Source organism: Bos javanicus, chromosome 2 (genome assembly GCF_032452875.1).
Source record: "Bos javanicus breed banteng chromosome 2, ARS-OSU_banteng_1.0, whole genome shotgun sequence".
NCBI lineage: Eukaryota > Metazoa > Chordata > Mammalia > Artiodactyla > Bovidae > Bos > Bos javanicus.
In genome coordinates this window covers 25,980,129-25,997,072 of record NC_083869.1, presented here as the reverse complement: position 1 = coordinate 25,997,072, position 16,944 = coordinate 25,980,129, and the positions used below count along the sequence as shown (strand labels likewise).

Here is a 16,944-nt window from a genome sequence, read left to right as displayed (position 1 = left end):
TGGCAGGAGAGTGTGACAGCCAGAGCAAGGGCGGGCAATGTCTCATTGCCCTTCAGCCAACATCATGGACAGGAGTTGAGGGGCTGGTTTTGTGTAAGTGGTAAAGATACTCAGATAGGGTAATGACATTTGCAATTTTATGGGCAGATTACTTTTACTTGAAAATGTTCTCCTTATCTTTCGATTCAAAGGCAGTGTTGATCTAAAAGCAAGACAGCTCATTCCAATGTCTCTGTTTTGGGGTGTGCTCTTCCTAAAGTATAATCCTCTCCTTACAAGCTCTTCATGTCCCTGGGACATTTCAAGTAGAACAAACTCCAAATATAGGGGTACTCTTACTTTTGAAGCCTGCAGAAGTGGCTTAGGGATGCTATCACAACATAACCTTTTCTGGGTATTTTCTACGGTTATTCTCTAATTTATTATTTTTTCAACAGATCATTTCATTTGAAATGTAGACTCTTCAATGTGTTTGGTTTATATTTCAAGTTCTGGCCTATTGTCTTTTTTTTTTTTTTTGCTTGTTTAAATCATGCTGCAACGCTATGTTACATAGTTTTTGAAAGAATAGCCCTTGAAATTTAGGAAGCATTTGGCCTACATGTTGCTACAGAGCGGCGCATATTGAAATTTGTTTTCCTTTCATCTTCTTCCCAATAAAAGCAGCCGCTCGGCTTATCCCTTTAGCTTCCTCAGAACTTCCTTTCAGAATTCCCGATCTATTACGGCACATTCACATACCAGAAACAAGATGCCTTTTCATGCTGTCAACCTTTTTCATCTGAAATGTAAATTAATTCTTGCTGGTATGCCTTGACAGAGATCAAAGTCAGGGTATTAACCTTCCCGGGCTTTCTCCAGGAATCTGTCCCCAGGACAGGGCTTTGGCTGTTAGGAGACTGGTGTCAGTGTTAGGGGCCCTCCTCCAGGCAGTACTTGGCCTGGGCACCACCATCTCCAAGTCCCAGGGTACTTTTGGAAATGACTCAATCAGTACTTTAAATCAGGTGAGCTATGATCCGCCGGGCTAGACTTGGGAGAGACGAGCCTGCTCGTTTGAAATGTGGGCCGTTCGCTCAGACTCCCGGAGCTGTTCAAGTGGTTCTGATGGCGAGTGATCTCAGCGGGCGTGATCGAGGGAGGGACAGGGCTCCAGACTGGATACCTCTCCCTTTGCTCCCTGGTATTTTCCTGCCTGTCAGTCTTTGAGGTAGGCCACATTTGCATTTTCAAAATAAACAGATGCCTTTCAAATACATGAGCTGGTGGTCTCAAGCTCTCTGTGGGCCTGAACTGTTCACCAGCCAGTGAGCAATGCTGGAAAAGAAAACAAACGGGGGAACATGCTAGGCACATGCACACACATTTCCTGTGTGCGGAACATTGTGCCGGCAAGAAAGGGCCTTTGTGAGATGTGGGTTCACAGGCAGAGAGCCTGCTGAGGATCTGGGCAAAAATGGCCTTCCTCAGTTTCTTTTTTCAAGGAGAGGGAAACGACTTCAAGTGTCACCTTGGTGAGAAGTGGCATGCTTTATTGTGTTTTTATTATTATTTTTGTGTGTGTGTGTTTATTTTTGATTAATGCTGATAATAGGCTCTTGCTATGGGAAAACATAACAAAACAATTAAAAATATGTACTTTTTTAATCAGAAAAATAACTGCAAACATATTCCTGTTTGGATAGATGGGATAGTAGAAGTAAAAACCAATAGTTGTCACCCATCACTAATGTATTGTTGTTGTTTTTTCTTAATGAATTCTTAACTTTCAGAGAATGGATATAACTAGATTTTGTCAACTAAAATTGCATACGTTCCTCAGTAAATACTATCAAAACAAACAACCTGCAGGGAATTTTTTTTAAAGGTCTACAATGTCTCATTCTCTAAGTTTTTGAAAGCACAATTTTTAAAAATTACCCCTCTAACTCAAGATCTGTTTTTCAAGCAAGAGCAAAGTGCCAGGCTCCTCATCTCACAGGGGAGAAGCCCTCAGTGACAGCGGAGCCTGAGGGACTGGGAAGGAACTTCAAAGGGTGTCTCCAGGAGGAGCTGGCTCTTGCAGCCTCTCTTCCCCTAGCCCTCCAGGAGCAGGAAGAGCCCATTGGTTTATAGCACTTTCTCATCTACTTGCTTCAGTGCTTTGGAAATTGTTTTCTCTTTCTCTCTGTTATCTGATTAGCTTCCTACTTACTCCCCTCCTTGGTCCTACAAGGGATAACAGCACTAAAATCTATTGCCATTTCTCCTTCTAATGCCTTCTGAGGGGAGTGGCTTTTGGAACGGCATCCTCAGTCCTGCCAAGGCTGAGAGGCCCTCTTGCTTGAGCCTGTGAGCAGGCATTTTAAACCAGCTGCAGCTGGAACCCCTGGGCACATCATGTGACGCCAGCCAATGGGAATTGCTTTAAATGTAGTTTCCAAAGAGGAAAGCAAGCATAGAATCCAGACAGGCTCTCCCCCTTCTCCAGGTTAACTTCTTTTAAAAGTCTGACCCCACATCATGGCAGAACCAAGTTGTAATACTTAAAACGCCTGAACTTTTAAACCTCTCTCAGGGTAAGCCTTCCTCCTAGTCTTTTCTAATTTTGAAAGGTTGATTCCTTTAGCATTGTTGGTGGGTTGGCAATGACTGGGTTGTTGCAATAATTTCCTAGAACTAGATTCCCAGAAATATCCCTAGGTGCACAGAACAACTATATTTCAAATTAGGAAATGTCTTTATTTCATTCACTTATTCAACTACTGTTTAAGTAACTGCTTTATGCTGGAGCTACTCTCAAGGTGAACAATGGGATTTAGTTTGGGGCTTCAGATTTTTCATCTTCAACACAGAGGATTAAAAAACATGCTTCCCTCAAATGGACGCTGTTTGTATAATCAAGTACTCTATATTATGTCAGCACTCCTTGGAAGGGAATTCTATTAAACACCAAAGAGTCAAAATCATTGTGATATATAGCTGAGGATATACTTTGAAATGGCTTCCCCTGGTGCCTCAGTAGTAAAGAATCTGCCTGCCAATGCAGGATATATGGGTTCAATCCCTGGGTCAGGAAAATCCCCCAGAGAAGGAAATGCCAACCCACTCCAGTATTCTTGCCTGGGAAATCCCATGGACAGAGGATCCTGGTGGGCTACAGTCCATGGGATTGCAAAAGAGTCAGACATGACTTAGTGACTAAACAACCAACAATAATACATTGAAATGGCCCAAGCTTCTTGAAGGTAAAAATGATTAGGCAGATGTTTTTCAGTTTGATGAATCTGTGCATAAGCACATTGTTGATCACAAGTCAAACAGTAGAGGAAAGTCAAATGAATGTACCCAGTGAGGGAAAATATCCACTTTGGACAGATAGGAGGAAAACAAGCATGCTCCTTTATGCATCTCTATCATTCCACCCTATTCCATTGTTTCTTCACTCGTTCTGTTTCTGTCTTTTGGAAATATTCCTGGTTGTTTTGCACAAAACATGTGATTTCTCAAAATGTGAGGGAAGAAAAGTTCCAAACTCTTCTTGGCAGGAGCCAGCTGCCTCTCCATTCCTGGTATTTCAGGCCATTTCCACACAAGAGTAAAACAACATCTAGGGGAAGGAATTAACTGGTGCACCTGAGCTTGAGGTGAATGGAGAGCTCACGCTAGCTCCACTGTCTTCCAAGCTCTGATTAACTGAAGGAAGGTGCCTTTCAGGCAATGTGAGGGTCCTGCAGAGTCTACTTGCACTGTCTGACCTTCTCTGACTCTTTGTAGGTAAAGGTCTGCAACTGGTTTCTGATAACCACAGGTATAACTTCTTAGAGAAGGAGAATGTTTTGGGGGGTGATGGTTAAGGATTGTGATTTACTTTGGGAAAATGTGCCTTGTCTGTGAGCTGGGTCAGGACATACAGAGAGCTCCAGAAACATGGCTTCAGGGAAGTGGTGTATAGCAGAGACAGAGTCTGGCCTTAGCCTCGAGATTTCTGTCAAGAAATGGGCTCTGCCAAACCTCACTGGGCACAAGCAGTAAAATTCTTACCATAAAGTAACTTGTGATGCAAAGGAATGTCCTTTGTTCTGAAATCAAATTATTGCCCATGTTAGAATTAAACACCCAGCAGGTAAAGTACTGTTAACCTAATTAACAGTTAGAGAAGAAGCTGCAAAGCCAGTGTGGAACTGAGGTCTGCTTTTTCCTGATATCATACTGACACGGCATGGAAATGCTGAAGATGAAACTTTGGTGCAGTGGTTGGCATCACAGGACTCAAGATTAAATTTCAGAGTAAACCCATGGATAGAACCTCTTTGGGTGGGAATCATTTCCTCCCTTACGGACTTCATGTAGAGCTCCAGAATCTGGCTGCAAAAAGGCAGTTCTTCAGATGGTATCTTTACCACCTCAACATTGAGTGAAGCAGCATTGTAGTCAATAATTGATTAATAATGATGTCAACAACACTCTTGAATTGCATTTATGTATTTCATTTTTTTCACATAGAATCATAAAATGTGATGTCACATTTTATGAAACCCTTATTAGTTTGAGGACTCTGTCCAAGTAATAGTAAAGAAACCTTATAGGAAAATTAACTGTGCTGTGACAAGAATTATTGAACTTTTTCCCTCAAAAGACTTCTGTGTGTAGAAAAGCAGATTTTGTTTTCTCCCCAAACAGATCAAACAGAAGCACAGAGAGTCTACATAAGTTGTCTCCCCTTATGTGTTACATAAGCTTAATGACAAATATCAGAGCCCTGTTCTGAGTCTTCACCCAATGCTCTTTTTAGTAGACCAGCTCTAACATTGATTTCCATCTTGGATATGGCACCAGTCAAAGCTTTGGGGAGAGTTTTATATACCATCCTAAGCATGTGGACTTTGGAGTCAAAATTACTTAAAATCCTGGCTGTACCACCTGGTTTGTCATATGGTTTAGGGGAAATTGCTTAACTTCTGAACCTTAGTTTCCTTAGCTACAAAATGGGACTCATTAAGGTCTAATTCTCAGGACTGTTGTGAAGATCATAGCAGGTAATTTACACAAAGTATCCCGCATGGGACCTGGCACATGGCAGCTATTCAGTAAGTGTCAATTTCCTCTCTGTCCCCACTTCCTAAGTATGAAGTTACTTGAGGGAGAAGAAAATGAGTCTGTGAAATACTCTTCTATGATTAGAATAATAATTTTGTAACTTCAGAAAGATGAAACTATTTCTCTCACTTTTGGAGGAAAGACAGCAAAAGAGACACTGATGTATAGAACAGTCTTATGGACTCTATGGGAGAGGGAGAGGGTGGGAAGATTTGGGAGAATGGCATTGAAACATGTAAAATATCATGTATGAAGCAAGATGCCAGTCCAGGTTCGATGCACGCACGATACTGGATGCTTGGGGCTAGTGCACTGGGACGACCCAGAGGGATGGTATGGGGAGGGAGGAGGGAGGAGGGTTCAGGATGGGGAACACATGTATACCTGTGGCGGATTCATTTTGATATTTGGCAAAACTAATACAATTATGTAAAGTTTAAAAATAAAATAAAATTTAAAAAAATAAAAAAATAAATAAAATTTATACGGAAGTAAAAAAAGATAGTGCATGTCAGATCTCAAATACAGTTATAACAAAACCTTTATAAAAGAGAGAATTTTCTGAATCTTATGTCTTTGCCTATCTGACAGGGAAAAATTAAAACACAGCAATAGTATGTGAAAGATTTCAGGCAGCTTTCTTTTTGTAATGAGCTATGATCCATTATGCCAAGAGTATGGTTCATTTGTGTGGATACATTTTCCAGTGATCTCAAAATTGTTATGACTTAGGTGATATGCTCCTGACATCATTTTTCCCACTCATGGGTTTGAGGCCCTTCTGCAGCTTGTTCTGTAAAATAGCAAGTTTCCTCTGTACTCTGCCCTCCAGAAGTCAGGAATTCTAAAATCCAGGAGTTGAATATCACTAAGACTGCTGCCTCCTGCTGTGGAAGGCAAGTTGCCTTTGAGATGTCTGAAGAGTTGGAAGATATGGGTAAGCCTATCACATTTAACCCTCAGTGACAGGTGATTGGCAGCATAACAGCTGAGCAACAGCCATTTGGCCAGGAGTTCAAACCCCAACACGAAGAGCCATAGCAGGATCATGGCTTGATTTGCTGTGGCCACGCAGTCTGAATCACCAAGCACAGAGGCGGAGGCAGAGGTGACAGCTGGTAGCCATTCTCGTCAATAAAGTTGTGATGGGTGAGATGTATAAGCAACCACAGCCTGCTAATTTCATAGACTTTGAGCCAACTGCTTAGTGTCAAAACCAGCTATGGTCAGTGATGCAAACGTTTTGTGAAGTGTCCCTCGTTGACAGCAAGGCTCTTCCCCCAGACTCTCCTCCTAGTGGGTTAGAAGCAATTGTATCCTCCTGTCCAGAAACAATCCAGTTTGGGGAGAAGGAGGCTTTACCCTTTTTGTTTTTTAATTTGGTAAATTTTTTAAAGTCAGATTTATTGAGGTATAATTTACATATAGTGAAACTCAGTTTGAGAAAATTGGATGATCACATATAGTCAGGTAACCCCCAACACAATCAAGAAAAAGACATTTCCAAAGAGTTCATTCATGCCCTTGCTGTTGTCCATCCCTTCCGCACCCCCAGCTTCTGGTGACCATACTGGTTTTCCTGTCCCTGTCATTTTATGTTTTCTAAAACACCGTGTAAGTAAAGCATATAGTATGTAGATATTTGGCTCTGACTTCTTTCACTTAGCCTCACGCTTTGGAGAGTCGTCAGTGTTGCTCCATTATCAGCAGTTTGTTCTTTTTCATTGCTGAGCAGAATCCTGGTCTGCGGATGTGCCACAATTATATCCATTTACCAGCTGAAGGACATTTGTTTCCAGTTCCTGTGATGATGAATAAAGCTACTATAAACATTCAGAGCTTTGTCATTTTAAGAAAAATTTAGAGCAAAGTAAATAACTTTGTTTTATAAGAAGACAGAATGATACTGGAGGTAGGAGTTGCTTCTTTCTTGACTAACCAATAGAAATACTTATTTTTACAACATCTTATACTTTTTGCACAGCAGTTTTAAAATTCATACATTCACACAAAGGACTTCCAATCTCCTTATTTCTATAATATCATAGTAACGCTGAGAAGGAGGTTAGAGATTTTACCTCATTTTACAGATTGTGGCTAAGAAACCTCCCTGCAATTCAGACTGCATAACTCCTGATCTCCTGCCCTTCCCTCAAAATGTATTTTGAACATCCTGTCATTCAGAACACTCTGCTGGATGCTTTTTGAGTGCTCACATAAACTACATAAAAATACTGATTTTTTTCCTTCAAAAGATGGAAAGACAGTTGGATGCTCTACATCATATATCATCAGGGAAATAAAATTAAGACATCAACGAGATACCACTGTTCACATATTAGAATAGCCAAAATCTGGAACACAAACAGCACCAAATGCTGGTGAGAATGTGGAGCAATACGAACTCTCACTGCTGGTGAGAATGCAAAATGATGCGGTTACTTTGGAAGAGAATGTGGCAATTTTTTATAAAACTAAACATACTATGTAATCCAGTAGTCATTCTCCTTAGTATTTACCCAAAGGAGCTGAAAATGTATGTCCACACAAAAACCTGTACAGGAATGTTTGTTTAAGACAACTTTATTTATAATTACCAGTCTTGGAAGCAAAAAAGATGTCCTTCTGTAGGTAAATGGATAAGCCATGACATGTCCACACAATGGAATAGTCTTCAGTGCTAAAAAGAAGTGAGCTATCAAGCCACTAAAGACATGAAGCTGGAGAAGGAAATGCAAACCCACTCCAGTACTCTTGCCTGGAGAATTCCATGGACAGAGGAGCCTGGTGGGCTACACCCCGTGGGGTCACGAAGAGCCAGACACGACCGAGTGACTAACACACAAGGACATGAAGGAATCTCAAATGCATTTTACTAAGTGAAAGAAGCCAATTTGAAAAGAATACACACTATGTGATCCCAACTATATGACATTCTGGAGAAGGCAAAATTATGGAGACAGTAAAAAGATCAATAGTTGTCAAGGGGTGAGGGGCTGTGAGGAAGGACAAATAGGTAGAACACAGAGGATTTTTAGGGCCATTGACAACACTCTGTGTGGCGCCATAATGATGGATATGTGTCATTATAAAGTCCAAACTCATAAAATTTATAGCATCAAGAGCGAACTGTAATGTAAACTATGGATCTGGGGTAAGTATGATGTGTCAGTGTGGGTTCATCAGTTATAACAAATGTACAGTTGATGAGGGATGTTGATAACTGGGGAGGCTGAGTATGTGTGGGGGCAAAGGGTATATGGGACATCTCTACCTTCCCCTCATTTTGCTGTGAACCTAAAATTGCTCTAAAAATATAGATTTTAACAAGGGAGGGGGACAGTCTCAGATGAAACCTGGCCTACTACAGGCTTGAAAAGAGGACTAAGCCAGGTCCAGCTAACACAGTCACAAGGAGAGAATGATCTGTGACGCGTCCCTGCCTCAATCCTTTTTGGAAGCAAGCAGGGCATAAATTATAAGAAGTGAATCCAACCTAAGGCTGCTGGGAGTCAGGAGACAGGAGAGCTACTGTCCCTAGATGCCTGAAGGGAAGAGGAATTCCTCAGTGATGCTCCAGGACAGGCAGGAAGCTCATCTCCAGGGGAGAGGAAGGCCTCCCTCCTTAGCCTCCAAGTTAGAGAAAGTGGTTACCAGACGAGACTTTCTTTGAACTCTGTCAAAGTTTGATTAATTTGAAATTAAGTAGTGAAGAATCAGAGTGGAAAATGCTCATAGGCCTAAAATTACTAGATTTGTTTTGTGTGGTAGAGGCGGAGGCCAGGCTTTGTGATACAGCTGTAGGGGGAAAAAAAATTGTGTCAATGAGATTCTGCCCTTTAAGAAAAGAATTCGACTTTGGGCTGCTTTTGGTGGCATTTGCTTGTTGGCCCTCCCACAAGTTGGCCTCTTTAAATTCCAGTAAAACGGCTACTGACCAGCTGTAACTCCAGCCAGAAACCACACGGGCTTCTCGTTCCACTGGCCAGCAGCAGTGAGGAGGGGAAGCCTGGGTCTCTGCACCTCGTCTGTGAGCACCCTCTGTGCCAGGTCCATGGTGAGGAAGGCTCAGCAGGCGAAGATCACCAGCCAGGAGACCTACCCAGACAGTGTCCCTGCTGGAAGCAGTGCCTGGGTCTGTCCTCTAGGTGGGTCATCAAACACCAGGCAACGCCAGAGCGACCTCCTGCAGCAGCTGAGCTGTGGGACTCTAAAAGGCCCAGGCACGTGAATGAAATAAAGTCTGAATTTTTATTTCCATTACTAAGACAGTGAGGGTTAATGATTTTTAAATGTTTAAATAAATGGGCTACACCCTGTAATATTTAGGAATTCAGACTTCAGGGCAAAACTGCATGAGTTTGAATTCTGACTCTGCCAGCCTCCAGCTGTGTGTGATTTTCTTGGGAAAACCGTTTAAGCTCCCTGTGCCTCTCCTTAGTTGTAAAATGGGAATGATAGTGGTCTCTATCTTTGAGAGTTCCTGTAGGAGTAAATGAATTAATTTTTGTAAAGAGCTTAGGACAATAGGCAGCCATTCCCTTCTCCAGGGGATCTTCCCAACCCAGGGACTGAACCCAGGTCTCCCACATTGCAGGAGGATTCTTTACCATCTGAACCACCAGGGAAGCCCAAGAATACTGGAGTGGGTAGCCTATCCCTTCTCCAGGGGATCTTCCAGACCCAGGGATTGAACCCAGGTCTCCCCCGAGAGAGAGTGTATCCTAACATGGCCTTAACATGTCCTGTGTCTTAACATGGCCATCTTATAAGAATACTGATGATTGGGTTTAAGACCCGCCTTAATCCAACAGGACCTTATTTTAAACCAATTATATATGTATACACCCTATTTCCAAAGAAGGTTACATTCTGAGGTGCAGGGTAAACATCTCTTTGTATGCTCAGTCTCTGTGTCAGAACGCAAGCTCCATGAGGACAGGGACTCTGTGTGCCTGTTTAAATGTGGTCCAAGGCAGCCTGCATTACTTATCACAGAATACTTATGGGCTGCCTGCAAGGAATGGAGAGACATGGTGCCACCAGGAGGGCCATGCTTAAGGGAGGGGAGCCATCCAGGAGGAGGGAGAGAGACAGGATAGAAAGAAACACATCTGAGGAAATAAAAAAGGAGAAAGTCCCAAATATTCTAGTATGATATGTCTAGAAGCAGTTTTGGCAGAATTAGAAACAGCCTGAGTTAGGAAGCAGTGCAAGATGAAAGCAAACAGCCTGTGGATCACAGGCCAGGGAGGAAGGAGACAGGACAGAGTTAGGGTTGAAACCTCAGGGAGGAGCCTGCTGTGGAGAGGAGGGCCCCGCTGGCAGGACAGTTGCTTCTAAAGCCAAGGGGTCTATTTGGAAAGAACCTGGCTTCTCTAGGTACCTGAGGTGGTCTGAGATGTAGGAACATTTTCAACCCATTGTGACTTTGTGGGTCATGGAGCATGGAAGAAGACCTGGGACAGCCAGGAACATCCCTGCAGCACTTTCTCACCCAAGCCATTAGTGGTCTTGGTAGAGAAGTCTTTAGATGTTTATCACTGTGAAGTAAGCTAGTTCAGTTCAGTTCAGTTGCTCAGTTGTGTCCGACTCTTTGCGACCGCATGAACTACAGCATACCAGGCCTCCCTGTCCATCACCAACTCCCAGAGTTCACCCAAACTCATGTCCATTGAGTCAGTGATGCCATCCAACCATCTCATCCTCTGTCATCCCCTTCTCCTCCTACCCTAACCCTCCATCTTTCCCAGCATCAGGGTCTTTTCAAATGAGCCAGCTCTTCGCATCAGGTGGCCACAGTATTGGAGTTTCAGCTTCAACATCAGTCCTTCTAATGAACACCCAGGACTGATCTCTTTTAGGACTCATCTCCTTTAGGATGGACTGGTTGGATCTCCTTGCAGTAAGTTAACTGTAGTTACTGAAGTATGCTAACTGGACTATGAAAAACTGCACTGGTGATGTTCCGCCACTAAAGATAGCGTGTAGTCTGTCTTTTCCATGACAGCATAATTGACCATGGACCCACAAAGGTCAGTGAACAGGACTGAAAGACAAAAGGAATAGAGAGAGGCCTGCCCCATGGTAGACATGAGAGACAGAGGAGGCCTCATCCCTCTTTTTCTCTTCAGGTGGCACCGCTGAAAGGTAATGGGAATGCTGTCCAGCTGTCACATCTGGAACCCCCACCTGCTGCACTCATGACCTCGGTCACCCAACTCCCTATTTAACCAATGCAATCAATGAGACAGGTTACCCAACCTCCCCCATGTCGCCAAGCTGGTAGAGAGTCCGGCCAGGAGAGTTACTAAGTCTCCTGTTCCCTATACTGGTGCCCTTTCGCAACCACCCTGTGTTAACTCTTCAAAATAAGCTCCAAATCCATGGCTGAGATTCATCACCTCAGAGCCTCAAACCATAAGAAAAATGTGGATGTCCCTAGCAATGCTGTATCCTCCACTTTGGTAATTCATCCAGGTGGAGGGCATAACCTTGAAAAGATGCTGTTTTGTTTCATTCCACAGGGTGCCCTTCAGACCAAAGCAGTGATCCACAGCCCACCATCACAGGGGGTCACAGTGGAACTGCACAGGGTCAGTTCTCCAGCGAGCCTGGCGACCACAAAGGTGAGGTCATTAGAAGTTTGGGATGGGTGTCCTTTATTTATGGACTCTCCAGAGAAGATTCCAGAGCTGGAAATGATCACCTGATGTGATCCCTCTGTCTGGCACTCTTTTTTTTTTCTACAGGTGACAGCTGATTAGGTTCAGGGGCAGTCTTGCAGGGGAGCCCCTTATCTCTGGTGCTCAACACCTCTGCAGCTGTCTGGGTGCCCAGTTACCTGTTCACTGGGGAAGATGGGCCAGTGGCAGCTCTTGCCAACTGCCTCCCTTCAGTTCATCTTGGAGCAGACACTGACATGTTTCTATCTTATTTACCTTAAGACCTTTTGAAAGTTTAGCTTCTCAGGACTATCTTTCTATGATCCTGACACTGATACATTGAGCACATCCATAGGGGGAAGGAACACTGTAGACAAGAAGTTAAGACTTGAGTATCTAGTCTAAGCCTTCCATTAATTACCATCATTGTATAATGAGAGAATTGGACTAGATCAATGGTTTTCAAACATTTAAAAGATATTAGAATCTTCCATTTTTTTTCAGTTTGAAGGTCCCTGAACTTCTGCTTGAAGAAGCAGCTATGATTTTTAAAATACGACCTTTAATGCTGATGCTCACATGTATGAAATGTGAGGCTGAGTTGCCCTGAATCTCACCATAGAGCTTGGAGGTACAGTGTAACTCCAGGCCCAGCAGTGAGGTCCAGGTGCTTCCTGCTTCTTTGGAATCTGCAACCCAGCCTAGGTTTCAAGAAAATGCACAACTGAAGCCTCACCTCGGGGCAAGGAGGTTAGGGAGAGGGAAAAAAGAGAAGAGGGGGAGCCCCAGGAGCAGCAGTATTTCTTGAACTTGAGGAGGCTTGGAGGTGAGACAGGGAGACACTTCAGTTTCAAAAGAAGGCTGTCTAGATGTTACAGACCTACAGTCTAGATCCGTTCTCCCTAGCAGATGTCAGAAACAGGAGGTCTTCCTGTTGTAATCAACACACAGGTATGGTTTGTTTGGCCAGACCAACTTTTTTTTTTTTTTTTAACAGAAAACATTGAACCCAAATGTTTTCAAATTGGGTGTGCATCTTCTGGTTCTCCACAAACCTCATTTGTTGCCTGAGTGACCCCAAAGGCATTTTTACAACACCTGCTATGTTGTTTTCTTTTTTTTTTTCTCCTGATGATCAAATGCTCTTTCATTTTATTTCAATGTTTTTATGTTATGGCTTTGTGAGTAGTGCTGCTATGAACATTCAGTTCAGTTCAGTTGCTCAGTCATGTCCAACTCTTTGCGTCCCATGGACTGCAGCACGCCAGGCCTCCCTGTCCATCACCAACTCCCGGAGTTTACTCAAACTCATGTCCATTGAGTCGGTAATGCCATCCAACCATCTCATCCTCTGTCATCCCCTTCTCCTCCCACCTTCAATCTTTCCCAGCATCAGGGTCTTTTCAAATGAGTCAGTTCTTCACATCAGGTGGCCAAAGTATTGGAGTTTCAGCTTCAACATCAGTCCTTCCAGTGAATACTCAGGACTAATCTCCTTTAGGATGGACTGGTTGGCTCTCCTTGCAGTCCAAGGGACTCTCAAGAGTCTTCTCCAACACCACAGTTCAAAAGCATCAATTCTTCGGCGCTCAGCTTTCTTCACAGTCCAACTCTCACATCCATACATGACCACTGGAAAAACCATAGCCTTGACTAGACAGACCCTTGTTGGCAAAGTAATATCTCTGCTTTTTAATATGCTATCTAGGTTGGTCATAACTTTCCTTCCAAGAAGTATAAGCGTCTTTTAATTTCATGGCTGCAATCACCATCTTCAGTGATTTTGGAGCCCAAAAAAACAAAGTCTGACACTGTTTCCACTGTTTCCCCATCTATTTCCCATGAAGTGATAGGACCAGATACCATGATCCTAGTTTTCTGAATGTTGAGCTTTAAGCCAACTTTTTCAAGAACTTTAAAAGTTGAGGTATAATTGACCTACAACATTATATTTGTGTCAGGTGTACAACATTTCTGATTTAAGTTCATCTCTTCGACTCAAATCCTTGTCGCTGCTCTTCTGACAAAGCTGCAGGACAGAGGAGCAGACTTCGTCTAATCTTCAATAAGAATATTCTGTACCTTTCTATTTGGCTTTTAAACTTCAAATAACTCTCAGAAATCAATATTTTGATGACTGAAGTGCAAGTGAATAAGAAGCAGGAATGAGTTTTCCCTTTAATTACATGATCAGAAATTCTATGTGTTTTTATTGGAAGCCTGGGCAGAGTAACTGGGGGCGTTTGCTAAGTGTCAGACAAAGGCGTCACTGCCTCCCCTCTCCCTGGCGGTGGACACAGCACCTTCATAAGGAGAGCCCAAACCAAATGGGGTTAATGGTCGTCCTCGCTTTGCTTGTGCTTCTTTCTCTCTGAATTGCTATTAAACTGCTATCTCTCATTTTCATACTGAGGATCTCAAAATAGATGCAGACAGCAACAACGTCAACCTCCTATGTGGACAAGACCATCTGTGCTTTGGTCAGGGAGTGGTAGCCCTTGGTGCTGCTGAATTGGGCCAGAGAACAAGATTAAAAATGATTTCTGTTGATTTTCCTTCTTAACAAGGAAATAGATATTTTTGTCCCTAAAGTGGGCTTCTCTTTTTTTCTTTTCATATCATTTCTCACTTTTATATTGCTTCTCATGGTATTACAAGTGAGCTTGGGTCAAACAATGTTTAATATCTCCAGGAGGGGGAAGCCTGCCTGGTCCTCTAATCTGAGGAGTTGATCAATCAAGAGAAGGCAGGGAAGGGAGGAGAGGGGATCAGTTCGTGAAATTCTAAAAGGCTGCAGCTATTTTTCTTGATTTCTGCTTCCCACTTCTTTTAATATTGTTGTTTCATGGTTTGGTCATAATGTGTGTTTGCATGTGAGTGTATGTATATAATAATAAAAATGTAATAATGTTCCATATAAAATTTTCTTTTTATCCTTTTGGTGTTTATAGCAATAATAATAACAACAGATGGTCTTATCTACCACCGATAGTGAAAAAAAATCACATTACTGCTACACAAGAGATAAATATGCCTAAGGAACCAAACAAATAATATAAAATCAGAGCATTCTCTTCACAGAATAGACAAAACAAAAACAATTGATTTCCATATGTCTTTTATTTATTTATTTTTAATTTAAATTTATTTATTTTAATTGGAGGCTAATTACTTTACAATATTGTATTGGTTTTGCCATACATCAACATGAATCTGCCACGGGTGTACACGTGTTCCCAATCCTGAACCCCCCTCCCACTTTCCTCCCCATACCATCGCTCTGGATCATCCCAGTGCACCAGCCCCAAGCATCGTGTGTCCTGCATCGAACCTGGACTGGCGATTCATTTCTCATATGATATTATACATGTTTCAATGCCATTCTCCCAAATCATCCCACCCTCTCCCTCTCCCACAGAGTCTAAAAGAGTATTCTATACATCTGTGTCTGTTTTTCTCTCTCACATACAGGGTTATCGTTACCATCTTTCTAAATTCCATATATATGTGTTAGCATACTGTATTGGTGTTTTTCTTTCTGGCTTACTTCACTCTGTATAATAGGCTCCAGTTTCATCCACTTCATTAGAACTGATTCAAATGTATTCTTTTTAATGGCTGAGTAATACTCCATTGTGTAATATATACCACAGCTTTCTTATCCATTCATCTGCTGATGGACATCTAGGTTGCTTCCATGTTCTGGCTATTATAAACAGTGCTGCGATGAACATTGGGGTACACGTGTCTCTTTCAATTCTAGTTTCCTCAGTGTGTATGCCCAGCAGTGGGATTGCTGGGTCATAAGGCAGTTCTATTTCCAGTTTTTTAAGGAATCTCCACACTGTTCTCCATAGTGGCTGTACTAGTTTGCATTACCATCAACAGTGTAAGAGGGTTCCCTTTTCTCCACACCCTCTCCAGCATTTATTGCTTGTAGACTTTTGGATCGCAGCCATTCTGACTGGTGTGAAATGGCGTGAAATGAACCTTTGTGGTTTTAATTTGCATTTCTCTGATAATGAGTGATGTTGAGCATCTTTTCATGTGTTTGTTATCCATCTGTATGTCTTCTTTAGAGAAATGTCTATTTAGTTCTTTGGCCCATTTTTTGATTGGGTCATTTATTTTTCTGGAATTGAGCTGCAGGAGTTGCTTATATATTTTTGAGATTAGTTGTTTGTCAGTTGCTTCATTTGCTATTATTTTCTCCCATTCTGAAGGCTGACTTTTCACCTTGCTTGTAGTTTCTTTTGTTGTGCAGAAGCTTTTAATTTTAATTAGGTCCCATTTGTTTATTTTTGCTTTTATTTCCAATATTCTGGGAGGTGGGTCATAGAGGATCCTGCTGTGATTTATGTTGGAGAGTGTTTTGCCTATGTTCTCCTCTAAGGGAGTTTTATAGTTTCTGGTCTTAGGTTTAGATCTTTAGTCCATTTTGAGTTTATTTTTGTGTATGGTGTTAGAAAGTGTTCTACTTTCATTCTTTTACAAGTGATCGACCAATTTTCCCAGTACCATTTGTTAAAGAGATTGTCTTTTCTCCATTGTATATTCTTGCCTCCTTTGTCAAAGATAAGGTGTCCATAGGTGTGTGGGTTTATCTCTGGGCTTTCTATTTGCTCCATTGATCTATATTTCTGTCTTTGTGCCAGTACCATACTGTCTTGATGATTGTGGCTTTGTAGTAGAGCCTGAAGTCAGGCAGGTTGATTTCTCCAGTTCCATTCTTCTTCCTCAAGATTACTTTGGCTATTCGAGGTTTTTTGTATTTCCATACAAATTGTGAAATCATTTGTTCTAGCTCTGTGAGAAATACCATTGGTAGCTTGATAGGGATTGCATTGAATCTATAGCTTGCTTTGGGTAGTATACTCATTTTCACTATATTGATTCTTCCGATCCATGAACATGGTATATTTCTCCATCTATTAGTGTCCTCTTTGATTTCTTTCATCAATGTTCTATAGTTTTCTATAGACAGGTCTTTTGTTTCTTCAGGTAGATGTATTCCTAAGTATTTTATTCTTTTTATTGCAATGGTGAATGGAATTGTTTCCTTAATTTCTCTATTTTCTCATTATTAGTGTATAGGAATGCAAGGGATTTCTGTGTGTTGATTTTATATCCTGAAACTTTACTATATTCATTGATTAGCTCTAGTTATTTTCTGGTGAAGTCTTTAGGGTTTTCTATGTAG

At 42.0% G+C, this 16,944-nt stretch overlaps 1 protein-coding gene across 1 annotated transcript in view; it reads left to right on the top strand.

Annotated features, from left to right (window-relative positions):
- The window catches only part of MYO3B (myosin IIIB), a 372,181-nt gene that overhangs the window by 229,587 nt on the left and 125,650 nt on the right, over positions 1 to 16,944 (top strand). Inside the window, exon 23 of the mRNA XM_061435661.1 lies at positions 11,607 to 11,708. Coding sequence (XP_061291645.1) covers positions 11,607 to 11,708 — 102 coding nt within the window. The remainder of the gene's footprint in view (positions 1 to 11,606; positions 11,709 to 16,944) is intronic.